The following is a 13,590-nucleotide window of genomic DNA, read 5'->3' as shown; positions in this document are numbered from 1 at the left end:
AACGTGTCCCCATGTCCACTGTCCAAACACGAAACAATCTCACTTCTGAGTCCTTGTTTCTAATCTTCACTGCCTGCTCTAAATCCACTCCACTCCCCCTTTAGGTGAACACAGAGAATAAACCAGCAATAAGAAGCAGACCTCAAGTCAGATTCCTTAAAGGCAGAATGAGCACGATTTGACCGTTGCTGTCAGTAAACACACCACTCAAAGTTGGTCTGTCCTCCCAGAATGTCTTCAACTGGGAAATCACCTCTTTGTAAATGAACAAACTAGTTAAACACACAGTATCTGAGTGAAACTGCTCCTCTTCCTGGAGTCAAACCCTGATGACCCTCCCTCTTCTTCCTGCTCTCAAACACAGTGAGCTCCACTCTGTCCATATATGTCCTTGTTCCCTCCCCTTCAGATCTACAGTTTGAAGATGGGTGTAACCAACATGTGTTGAAGTGTCAGAGCTGATGACGTTTAGATCAGAGCTCAAACTAGTTTCAGAGAAAGTGAAAGTCAGACAGTCGTTTCTGCTGAGAGGTGAAATGGCTCAGAAAGGAGTTCAGCTGGACCGAGAAACCTTCTCTTGTTCCATCTGTCAGGATCTACTGAAGGATCCGGTGACTATTCCCTGTGGACACAGCTACTGCATGAAGTGTATTAAAAGGTTCTGGGATGAAGAGGATGGTAAGAAACTCCACAGCTGCCCTCAGTGTAGACAGACCTTCACACCGAGACCTGTCCTGGTGAAAAACAGCATGTTAGCAGTTTTAGTGGAGGAGCTGAAGAAGACTGGACTCCAAGCTGCTCCTGCTGATCACTGCTATGCTGGACCTGAAGATGTGTCCTGTGATGTCTGCACTGGGAGAAAACTGAAAGCTCTCAAGTCCTGTCTGGTGTGTTTTGTGTCTTACTGTGAGAATCACCTCCAGTTTCATTATGAATCTCCAGCTTTTCAAAAGCACAAGCTGGTGGAGCCCTGCAAGAAGCTGCAGGAGAACATCTGCTCTCGTCATGATGAGGTGATGAAGATTTTCTGCCGTACTGATCAGCAGTGTATCTGTTATCTCTGCTCCATGGATGAACATAGAGGCCACGACACAGTCTCAGCTGCAGCAGAGAGGACTGAGAGGCAGAGAGAGCTCGAGGGGAGTCGACAAAAACTCCAGCAGAGAATCCAGGACAGAGAGAAAGACGTGAAGCTGCTTCAACAGGAGGTGGAGGCCATCAGTCTCTCTGCTGATAAAGCAGTGGAGGACAGTGAGAAGATCTTCACTGAGCTGATCCGTCTCATGGACAAAAGAAGGTCTGATGTGAAGCAGCAGATCAGATCCCAGCAGGAAACTGAAGTGAGTCGAGTCAAAGAGCTTCAGGAGAAGCTGGAGCAGGACATCACTGAGCTGAAGAGGAAAGACGCTTCACTGGAGCAGCTCTCACTCACAGAGGATCACATCCAGTTTGTCCACAGCTACCCCTCACTGTCAGCACTCAGTGAACCTACAGACTCATCCAGCATCAACATCCGTCCTCTGAGATACTTTGAGGATGTGACAGCAGCTGTGTCAGAGCTCAGAGGTCAACTACAGGACGTCCTGAGAGAGACATGGACAAACGTCTCACTGAGACTGACTGAAGTCCATGTTTCACTGTCACCAGCAGAACCCAAGACCAGAGCTGAGTTCTTAAAATATTCATGTGAAATCTCACTGGATCCAAACACAGCAAACACACGTCTGTTATTGTCTGAAGGAAACAGAAAAGTAACAATGATGAGTGAAGAACAGTCTTATTCTCCTCATCCAGACAGATTCACTACATATTATCAGGTCCTGAGTAGAGAGAGTCTGACTGGACGTTGTTACTAGGAGGTGAAGTGGACAGGGACAAGAGTTTATGTAGCAGTTGCATATAAGAATATTAGCAGAACAGGAAACAGGAAGGAAAGTGGATTTGGATACAATAACAAATCTTGGGCATTAGATTGTTTCCAAAACAATTATGTTTATTATCACAACAACATCCAAACTCCCGTCTCAGGTCCTCAGTCCTCCAGAGTAGGACTGTACCTGGATCACAGAGCAGGTATTCTGTCCTTCTACAGCGTCTCTGAAACCATGACTCTCCTCCACAGAGTCCAGACCACATTCACTCAGCCTCTACATGCTGGACTTGGATTTTATTGTCCTGGAGCCACTGCTGAGTTGTGTAAACTCAAATAGAAACAAGTAATTTAAGGTGCAGTGGATCAAAATGTGTATTTGAATTTGTCTCCATCATTTTTCCTGAGAGCTCATTGTTGTTGTTTCTTCACATGTTTCTGATCCACGTTCAGTCAAACTTTATTGATAGTACTCAGGTGGTTCATCTTCTCATTTCCTGTTAGTGTTGCACTTTCTGTAGGTGGGTATTTCCTGTGTGTGTTCACACATGAACATCACTGCTCAGGATTAGTTCTGTTTCCCGGAACTGACAATTGTCGAGATGAAAATAAAAACTCTGAATATTTGTGTTGGTGTCATTTTCATGTGTTGTTTCTTTCCCTCTGCACTGACTTTACCAGAGAAACAGAGGAGGTGTTTTATTCATTATGGCCACTGTACAGCAGTGAGGTAGGTGGAGAACAGAAAAAGGCCGAGATAGTTTCACTTTGATTAGTCTACACTTAACTGAGTCACAGAAAAACCAGCAGATGGTCAACAAGTTGTTTTTGTTAACACGTCTTCAGCTCCTTCAGTACCTGCATCATTTGGTGACGTGTTTGTAGCCTGTATGAACAGGATCCCAGCAGGTAAAAATACACTGACTTTAACTTTAAGGATGTTCAGAGAAGTATCATTATGGCTTGAAGAAAGTGTTGGTTTTCTCATTTTTACACAAAAGCATTGTCCTAAGTCCAGAGAAACTGTTTTTGTAACATGAGGTCCTGGTCCTAATGGACCTGGATGCTCAAACAGTTTGTGTCTTTCCTGAAATCCACCATCACCTCCACTGTCTTGAGAGCGTTGAGCTCCAGGTTGTTCATGCTGCACCTTGACACCAGACGCTCCATCTCACTCCTGTAGGTTATAGACAGTAACCTGTAGTTGTTGCCTTCAGCTCTTTCCAAACAGAGGCAGAGTTGGTGGCTGAGAACTGCTGTTCCATCCTCTCACCATGCGCTGTTTTAGCTCTGTCCACCTCTTTGCTACTTGTGTCTCTGAGCTCAGCTGCGAACCAGGGTTTGTCGTTGTTCTAACTCACCCGGTGCCTGATGGACGGACGTCCCAGTTCGTACAGTCCCAACACTCCTGAAGTTCCCCCACAGCCTCACTGCTCCACTTCTTTGATGATTTTACAGGAGGTTTAATTTCTGCCTGTATGCTGGAATCAGGTGAACCATGACGTGGCCGGACTGGCCCAGTGCAGCGCGAGGAACGGCACGATAAGCACCGCTGATGCTGGTGTAGCAGGGGTCTAGTACAGGCGCCTTTGTTCGTGGGAGAGGTGACCTCTCTTAAAGTCTCCTAGGACAAAAACCAAGGCGTCCGGGTTTGTCTCAGCCACACACAGTATCTCCTCAGCCAGCGCGCGCTGCGCCTCATGCACATCGCCTGGTGGCGGAATGTAAACACCAACGAGGAAGAAGGAGGAGAACTCACGGGGCAGTAAAGAGGCTGCAGTTAATGATGAAGATGTTACGGAAACATGGTTAAAAACAGATTCCTCCTCCCTCAAAAAGCCCCGCGCGTCTGTTCGCTCTGTAAATTTGAAATTCACTCAGCTCGAGCGCAGAGTCCAGATCACACAGCCACAAAACACAGGACGTAGAAAAGTCTCTTGTTTAGCTCAGCAGCAGGGTCAGTTCGTCCATTTTGTTTGAAAGTGAGCGCACGTTAGAGAGGAATAGACCCGGGAGCGCGAGACGCACAAGCCCACCTGAGCGTTTACCTCCTGCAGGGCCTCACTTTGTTGCGCGCCTCCTTGATCCAAACAGCAAGTAAATCTGCGGTAGAAGTCAGAAAGGTCGGAAACAAATCCACAGGGGTTGTGGAATCACATTGCAACAGAAAGCGATGGTATTTGGAATAAACGAATACTGATAATTACATTTGTCTAGTGGCTCAGTGCAGGATCTGCTAATTCACTAGCTGCCAGTCCTCTACTGGACTGATGCGGCAGCAGCCCGGACCTACTGTGGCAATGCTCTTACTCCAAGTCACCAACACAAAGGCAGAGCAAAGAACACAAGGTGGTGCCCACGTCCCTGACATGGAGATCTGAGATCTGGAAATCCTCAGTTCACCATTCTGTTCCAGTAATTGTGTAGCTTCTGTGTTAGTGGACAGGGTACATGAGGGTTACAAACTGGGGTCCTCTGTTTTGTGACAGTCAAGATTTTGCAAGCAGGTATGATGTAGGTAAACGCTGTGTCCACAAATGTAGACGGAGCAAGAAATGATGGTTAAGATGATTGAACTTTTGCTACAGTTGCTATACTGAACAAAACTATCTGTAGTGCAAATATTATATAGTTAGACAATGTATTGATATGCTGTTTAGTTTTTATACACGTCAGAGACCAGGACGTAAAGGAGCACACACAAATTCCAATATGTCAGCAAAAAGTCACACAGCATTGCACAAAGGTGTCTGGTCTGCAAAGATCTGCATGATCACATATTGTAGATCTGCAGCTGATAGTATACTGAGCGTATACTGTGTGTTGTGTCACCTTTTAAAGCTTTCAGCTTAATGCTGAACATGGTTCCAGTTGTGGTGTTCATACACTAATATTCACTGGTGCACTGTGTGGAAATCACGTTCGAAACGCTCAGAGGATTGATGTGGATTTGCTTCCTCTTACTGTGAAACTGATCCTGGATTATTGCTGTACAGTGTCAAACAAAAAGACAGACAGAGGCTCGTATGAGGAAGAGCACTCACATTTATAGTCACACTTCACTGACATGCAGCTTTGTGAGACAAAGGTATTATGATTACTTATTTAGTTTTTATTGCAAAAAGTAACTTCTCACTATCTTCTTAGTCTTGATAGTAGTAGTGTTGCTGCTGAAATGTTTTAAGGTCCATCTAACTGCTGCAGTAAATGCTCAAATATACTGCACAACTGCAACATGTTCACAATGTGGACCTGGAAATGTCCCATAACTCTGATCCCACTGGACGAGTCTAATGCCTGAGGAAAAAAACGGATTGCTGGAGATTCCAACTTCATCTCGTGTACGTGGAAAACAAGAATTATTTAAACAGACAGGACTTAGGAGGAAATATATCTTTCAGAAGAACATATCAAGTGTGTTGTTGCATTCTCAACTTTTTCTGTAAAACACTGTCGAGTTTCCTGCAGAAGTGAGAGAAAGGAATCTTTTTATTTTTCTTTTGTACATTTGACATTAAATCTCTAACGAGGATTAAGATGTGCAACATACACATCAGATCTACCAACTCGTGAGTGAAACTACAGCTGATAAATCAATGACGGGACATTCGAGCAGCAGCCATTAACTTATTTATTATATTGAATTTACGAAAAGTAAAAGCAAAACACTTGAATAAACATTGTATTGTACATTTTTAGTTTTGTCCTATGGTTTTTGGGGGGTTGTTGTTTGAAAAGCAGTCCACTGTACACAAGGCTGATGACATTGTACCTTTGTTTTTTTTGGATTCCTCATTTTTAAAAACACCCAAAAGCAGAGGACGTGGACGCCCCGGCACTGACGCAGGTCGGGGTAAGGCGGACAAAGCTGTGGACACGACCCCTTCACTGCAACTAAGATGCAGGGAAATCATAAGACCCAAACTTTGACTACTACATAGAGAGGGAAGGGGAGACTGGAGGGAGGGAGAGAATCCGAAAACCGTTCATCAGCCGTGTTGGCCTGTCCATGTTTTTCCATCCAGGATCCAGAACCTGGCTGAGATCTTTAAATGTGCACGACTAACTAACATGCGACTGAGTAAAGCAAAGAGCTCCAAACAGATGAGTGGGAGAATTTACACAGAGAATTTGATCACATCAGCTGAATGTTACATATTACTTACTCAGAAGAAAGAAAAAAAAATCTGTTTTTAACCCAGGTCTCCATTCTGAGTTTGACTCATGCTAACTTTGCCTCTGTTGTACTTTGAAGGAGCCTCCATCACATCACAATTCATTTCAGTTTTAGACAAACTAGTTCAAATCCGGGCAAAAATTCTCATAACGGGGGAAAAAACAAAATCACTTTGCCTTTTCACATAAAAATACCAAACATTCCATGGTTAAAAATGAGAGGAATCATTAAACTAATATTTATTTTAGTCACCCAACAAAAGTAGGACGGTGGAATCAGTATTTGCATGGAAAGAAATCGCTATACAGATAGTTAAACTAGCTAATCCACGACGTAAGGTTCACGTTTATGTGGAAAACTACAGCAGCTTTATCTGTATGTTACTGTGATGCATTTATCAAATTTCTTGAACAGAGCTGTTCAGTGCAAAGTTAGCAGGACAAACTCATGACCGACCACCAGTTAAAACTAAGAGTAAAACCAACACCACCAGATTTTTGCTTTGAGTGTGAACCATCAATCTCATCAGCGGACAAACCATTGTGTTTACGTGGATTTTTTTAATAATGACATGAATGAAAGTGTTGACAGATAATAAGACCTTAGGTCCATCAGTTGGATGATAAATTAACGGCTTTAAGTTTAAGGGTGGAACAGTGGTTCTCTTTACCTTACTAGCACTAGATGGAGCTATAGTACTTCACATCTTTGTTCTGTATGAGCTAATCAGTGTCAGGAACTTAAAAAAAAAAAAACCTACAAAATGGACGTAAAATAAAAAATCCTAAGTCTTCAGTTTGGAATGAAAGTTTTAACAGTAGCAAAAAAGAAAAAGAAAAACATTCAGTTTATTGACATGTCATGATATTCTACACCTTGCAGGGTTTTGTAGGCAAGAGAGCAACACCAATACTTCAATGTGGACTAAATAATAGCACAGCAGGGCCTGTAGCTGAGTCCACAGTGCTATTCATTGCCCTCCGAGATACCCTGACGGCCCTGTGAATGTTTGGATGGTGGTGGGTGCTGTCACCGTCACCCAACAGGAAGAAAAGGGGAAAGCTTGCAAATTTATAATTTAAAACAAAAGAGAGAGAGAGAAGTAAACATGGAAACGATCACACGCAAATGTGTGTTGTTCTGGAGGGGAGATAAAGCAGTAGGTGGACAGTAGTTTAGAAGCAGGTGATTTGATAAAGTATGATGCAGAGGTACCCGGAGATGAGAGGTGCAGGAGAATGGTCTCCAACAGTATGGTGGGAGGGGGGAGGGGGATTTGAGGGCAGTTCTGGGGGCATTGGCAGGATGCCGGCCCCTATTAGAAGGTCTTCCTGTGGATGGCACGTGCTCTGTCTTCTTCATATTCCCGCTTCGACACCCACATCTTTTTAAACGTGTCCAGCGATGCCAGAATGGAGCCACTGTTACGAGACAAGGTCAGAGATTACAGCGCTTTTTACAGGCCACACATCTGCAGCAAGTGCATCTTTCATTATACAACGTATCTGGATAAAATGCAATGTTCCCAAATTAAACAAACACATAAATACTTGGATATACTTTATTCTTTATTCTTATGGGAACAACTGAAGTGCTGAGTGACGCACGAGTTTAAATCTTGTTTTTACTTGTGGATTACGAACACATTTGTCACTAGTACTGACATAAAAAACTGCTAAAACCGATGTAGGATTTTTGACTGATAGGACTTTATAGACATAGGAAGCCGCAGACACGATTCCTTATCGTCTCTCGGCCTGTGATGTGTGTCTCTGCTCTCTGTCAAACACATGGGAAGCAGACTGTCCCAGATGGGACAATTCAGAACTGTTGCTTCTTAGGAGAATTAAAATACAAAGGAAACAGGTGTGTAGCACTTGGACACAAACTGCTTGTGTGTCCTAAAAATAACTACAACTAGTGGGCTTAAAGCTAAAGTGTCCATTCTGTGACTTAGTTCAACAACAGCACCTTTTCAAGAGACAGCAACTAAAATCTAAACGTTTGCAAACCAGGCTGACTTGTAAAACTGAATTCTTACCCGATCCATGTGGAATAGAGCCTCTCCTGGGGAGCAGAGATCTGAATAGGTACAAAAGACAACCACAGGTTACAAACATCTTTTCAGAACAGCGGCCAGAAGACACCCAGGTGCAGCTCTCAGCTTAGACCGACCTTAATCTTAACATCTTTGGGTGCAAGCTTCTTCACTTCAGTTAGTAGTCTCTCCCCAAAACCTAAAAAGAAAAAGACAAGTGTTTCAGTGAGTATGTGTAAAGGTCAGAGAGTCATTTTTAGACCTTTCAGAGACCGAAATACATCAAATCCTTCCCACACTACATGTGGCTGTTCCCCACCATCACGCCTATGGACATGTCCACAACAATACAGCTTCCATGCATTTCGGATGTAACACCAACCTTTAATCAGTGTAGATCCTCCGCACAATACGATGGTGGAGAATAGAGTGCGTCGGAGGTCCATGTCAGACTTCTGGATAGCGTAGGCCAGGACCTCGTGGATGCCTGAGCTTTCGTCTCCGATGAGGTCAGGTCTGAAGAGCAGCTCTGGAGCACGGAATCTGGCTGGACCGATCTGAAAAGAAGATTCAGTGTGTGGTCAGGCAGGAAGGGCTTCCATGTGGAATATGTGGACAAATGTCTGTGGTCTGTGTGTTCAACTCACATTTAAGGTGCTTCCATCAGGGAGGACATACTGAGCCTTCTCTGTTTCTAGAGTCTCGTCTTTTTGGGGGTTGAGGGATAGATAACAGGCTCTCTGAAAGGAGACACATTTGATTAGACAACAGAACATATTTCTTATTTGAAAATGCCTTTCCACTTGATTCCTCACCTCTTTGATGGTGCGAACCACCTCAAACTCTGCTGAGGTGTTAAAGTTGTAGCCTTCCTTGCGCAGCAGCAGGTGGAGGTATCTGGAGACGTCTCTTCCAGCAATGTCCACACGCATGATGGAGTGCGGGATGGCAAAGCCCTCGTAGATGGGCACAACGTGGGTCACGCCATCCCCGGAATCCAACACCACGCCGGTGGTACGGCCAGTGGCGTACCTGCACGAAACACCTGCGTCACATTTACAACGTACTAAATTCAGCATCCATCCATCCATCATCCTAACCACCCAACGTGTACAGGGTGACGGGGGCTGAAGCCCATCCCAGCTGTCAATGGGCGAAAGGCGGAGCCTGTCTCAGGACCAACCCAACCATTCACACTCACATCATCAATTAACCCAACGTGCGTGGACATTCATTGTGAGCTGCTTTAACAGCTGCCATTCTTTTCTCACCCAGCAGCCGGAGCCTAACTTCACTGGTGAAGCAGCAGTAAAGCTGCAGCAGTAAATGTTGCACAATTTGAAATAACTGAGGGAAAGCACCTCATGGGAGAGTGAATACAGTAACAGCAATGCATTAAACAGGTCTTTGCTAGTGCAGACAGAGCAGGGCCTTCTTACAAGCTCAGCACAGCCTGCATGGAGATGAAGAGAGCAGGGACGTTGAAGGTCTCAAAGAAAACCTCTGCTGCCTTCTCCCGGTTCTTACTGGGGTTGAGAGGAGCCTCAGTCAACAGCACAGGATGCTGCAAAAGACACCAGACACAAAGATGCACACAGAGCATGATAACTAATGCTGCATTGTTCCATCGGTGAAATGAGTGACCTTTTAGCTGCGTCGCAGGAGAAGAGGAGCTCACCTCCTCAGAGAAAGTCTGCAGCTGCTCCTTGGAGTAAACGTACTGCCAGATTCTCTCCATGTCATTCCAGTCTTTCACTATCCCGTGCTCCATTGGATACCTCACCGACAACAAGCCCCTGTGTTCCTGATCAACAAAGGCGAGACAAGAGACACTAAAACAGATTTGTAAAGTGGAAACCAAAAAGAAAAGCAAACAAACACAATCAAAAGCTGGATGTGGTTCTTCTGCTGTGTGGATAAATTGCTTGGGTCTCATGCATCAGAAAGTGCAGAGGAAATGCAGGAAACTGTACATACAGCAGCTGTTGCTGGTGTGTGTCACTGGTTCATTGTCGGAGTGAGAGAAGAAAAAGCTCACATTACATCTAGATCAGCGTTTCCCCAAAGGCTCCTGGGAAACAATTTGTCTGAGTTTTTAGGAAATGCTCCTAAATTCTACGTTTGGTGTAATGCAAACTCTGCAGCCTAATAGATTACAGCAGGGTAAGTGAGATGTTCCGTACCTCCGCCTTGGGTCCGATGAAAAGGTCTCCTTCCAGGGCTCCAGCCATCACTCGTACATGTTTGGGGCGCCCCACACTGGGCCGCACACAGAAACACACAGTCACAACATGTACAGCAAAATATAGTGGCTGAAAGTTGGAGCTTTCTTTCCTCAGCACACTGTAACTGTGACTTACGTCTCGCGCTATATGTGAAATTCTGCGATATGACTGTGAGTTTTGACAAAACCTCAGTGCATTAGTTGGTTTTTAGAGACACGTAGTGGAGCATCCAATATTTCATTGTATTATACAGGGACAATACAGACTATCATTCAAAATGAATTTATTCATTACTCCAATATATTTGTTCCTTGTATTTATGTAAAAATATTTACTCTTAAACAAAAATGTGTTTGCAGTAACAAAAACCTTAACTGTTAGATGTTCGTTATATCGTGAAGTTGTAACTTTTCTGGTTTTTACTCTTTTACATGATTGTGTTGTTCCTTGTGTTCTGCATTGTTTTAACACCTCTGTGAAAACTAGACGCTGTATCTCAAGATGTTCATCCTGGTACAATTAATCGATTAATATATATTTGTAATTTAACAATACATGATGGCAACATATCAAGTTGCAACTTCTTCAAACTTTCTGGCATTTTCTAACAAAAATTCCGAAAATAATCCCATTTGCCAAACATAATAATTGCTTTATCTTAAAACTACATATGACACAACACATTCTGCAAACGTTATTGGAATAATTTGAGGAACACTTACTAGTTAGGGAAACAGTATTTCGGGATCTGGTCACCTGCAAAACCAGCCTTAATAACCCCTGAACCCTGAAAAATCAAAAATAAAAAATGGCATTAGAGCCCCTGACATCCTAGGGTTAAACAAACCCACAGTGCTCTTCTCTCTGAGCACGACAGACATCATAAGACACAGCTGGAGGCCACCAGCAGTCACACACTCACACCCAGCAGAAAGCAGCAACACTGCAACCCTACATCCCTTCTGTCTCAACAGCTACTTTGTCCTGGACTGTCAAGACTAGTAAAACTAGGACAATACAAAGTCTTTCATTTGCATTTGTTTGTGTGTGTCGTTAGTCTAACTCTGAGTTACTGCTACAATGCCTAAGCAGAACCGAAGCTAAGCAATGACACCGAATGTAGCAAGCAGAGCAAATGCTTTATTCACACACGGTTGGCAAAAAAGGAAGAACCGGGGAAAAAAGGTGACTAGCCCTGGTGGTATATTTGTAGCAGCAGCAGATGAACAACTTTAACACCAAGTGAAAGCAGTTGCAGGCCGTGTTTAACTTCTCCTAATTACCTGAATAAACTGTGCTGTTAATATTTGACTCTACGTGGATGTAAATATAGGCAGTGGAGCATTTGCAGCTATTCTGCCAACAGCGTCTTAATGCAGTGGAGCATTTTTTTAAAAAGATTCTACATTTTACTGCACTTATCTCACGTTCTGTGACTAGTTACTTTGCAGATTCATACTATACATTAGCAGATAAACCATAATAATAAGTATAATTATGGATTATCACAAGACTTACAAGCTGCATCTGGTCATTTTACAGATCAATAATTCTAATCCCATAGTGTAAGTGACAACTCCGCTTAAATACTTTTATTAATACATTATTGTAATTTTAGTTGAACTACTCTCTCTGTACTCAAATACTGATACTGGCTTAATGGTTTAGTTCCCACTTTAAAGAAACATGCCAAACACTTGATGGTTTGATTTTCTGCAAAGTGAAAATTTGTTTCCATTTGTCTTTCATATAATACAAATAATATTTCCAGACTATTGTTCAGAGAAAAAGCTGAAGCTGTATGAATTAACGTCCCCCTCCACTCCAAAAAATGTATTCAATTAAACTTAATTTATATAGCGCCAATTCCCAACAAAGTCATGTCAAGACACTTTACAGAATAATGTCAAGCCTCTAAAAGTGTATAGAGAAGGAGGAAACCTCCAGCAGAACCAGGCTCAGGGTGGGCAGCCATCTGCCTTGACTGGTTGGGAGGAGTGGAAAGAGAAAACAACAGAGCAACAAAAAGCAACAACAAAACATATGTGACTTGAATTGTACCTGACTGTGCTGATATATCAGATTGCAAAAGGATTTGTGTGCACTCTGATGTCTCTGAGCTCAGCTTAAGGCTTGAGGACATACAAGAAGAATGGAATCATACCGAGTTAGGCCACGTCTTGTTTTGAGCAGTTAAAATAGAATTTGCCAAAGAATGGAAAAAATGTCAGTGTTCTTTTAAGAACACAATGTCTCGCTTGTTAAAGATTCTTTTGAGGAAAATCGCTTAAGGATATTTTAGTGTTACAGCTCATTGTCTTAATGCTTGGACTGGGACGGACCCTTAATGTACTGACAAATGACCTAGTGGATTCGTTTAAAACAATGACAGCCCGCAAACACAGAGGTAAACACCGCTGAAAAGGAAAACGCGTTCACATTCACTTGGGAACGTGTCTGTGTTGCTTCCTTTAGTGCCATGCTAACGTAGCGCCGGTGCTCACCGCAACGCAACTGTTCGTGCCGCACAGAACCCTCAGTGTCTCCAACATGTCCATCTAATATCCATGAACAACCGTCTCGTCCTCGATGACATGCTCACGCACGCCATTCTGTCCATCTACCCGTGCGAACACATCACAGCACACAGCTAACATTCAGGATCTGACGAACAGGGGCTCAGCTAGCCGGTTTGACCAGCGCCTGCTTGCTACAAGCACTAGCAATTAGAGCCTTTGGCATTTTGGCTGGAACCCTGTGGAGTAGTGCCAATAACAAATGCACATTTAAAGAAGGCGGCTGAGGTTAAGAGCAGCGACATTGTTAGCTTAAACACAACAGCTACTGGGGCTAACAGTTAGCCAACGGTCCCAGCCAGCGGCCTCGGTTTGGGTGTGGATGAATGACATCATCATACTTACATTATCAATCACAACCGGCTGGTTAGCTAAAATGTCATAGGACTCCATGACGGACTGTATATTTAGGATATGTTTTTATCGATCCGTGCGTGTATTCGGTCCCGTTTAGTGTTTTAATCATGTAAAAAAAAAATAACGCCCTGTCACTCTGCACTGTGCCGATGCGACGCCGCCGCTCCTCTCTGTTGCTGGCCGCTCAGGATCGGACTGCCTCTCTACCGCATCACCACGGCGTCCGTTTGACTGACAGAGAAATCAGCCAATCATGTTTACTTATATTTTGACTGATAGGTCTATTGGCCAATCATGGCGTTTAACCGAATAGCCACGCGTTTCATACTTTTTTCCCCTCTAATCGA

At 43.6% G+C, this 13,590-nt stretch overlaps 1 protein-coding gene and 1 pseudogene across 1 annotated transcript; one reads left to right on the top strand and one right to left on the bottom strand.

Moving 5' to 3' along the window:
- The first annotated feature begins 521 nt into the window (after nt 1-521).
- Nucleotides 522-2,742, top strand: LOC137103921 (tripartite motif-containing protein 16-like; annotated as a pseudogene).
- Nucleotides 2,743-5,483: 2,741 nt separating this feature from the next.
- On the bottom strand, nt 5,484-13,442 carry actr1b (actin related protein 1B). The gene is made up of 11 exons (XM_067484682.1): nt 13,232-13,442; nt 11,033-11,097; nt 10,269-10,344; nt 9,764-9,889; nt 9,525-9,649; nt 8,901-9,117; nt 8,733-8,825; nt 8,468-8,642; nt 8,223-8,284; nt 8,089-8,129; nt 5,484-7,468 (listed from the first exon to the last, which is right to left on the bottom strand). Exons 1-11 carry the CDS (start codon nt 13,277-13,279, stop codon nt 7,366-7,368), a joined length of 1,131 nt encoding a protein of 376 aa, XP_067340783.1. The 5' UTR covers nt 13,280-13,442; the 3' UTR covers nt 5,484-7,365.
- Between the last annotated feature and the right edge of the window lie 148 nt (nt 13,443-13,590).

Source organism: Channa argus, chromosome 18 (genome assembly GCF_033026475.1).
Source record: "Channa argus isolate prfri chromosome 18, Channa argus male v1.0, whole genome shotgun sequence".
Taxonomy (NCBI): domain Eukaryota; kingdom Metazoa; phylum Chordata; class Actinopteri; order Anabantiformes; family Channidae; genus Channa; species Channa argus.
This window is presented reverse-complemented; position numbering and strand designations above follow the sequence as displayed.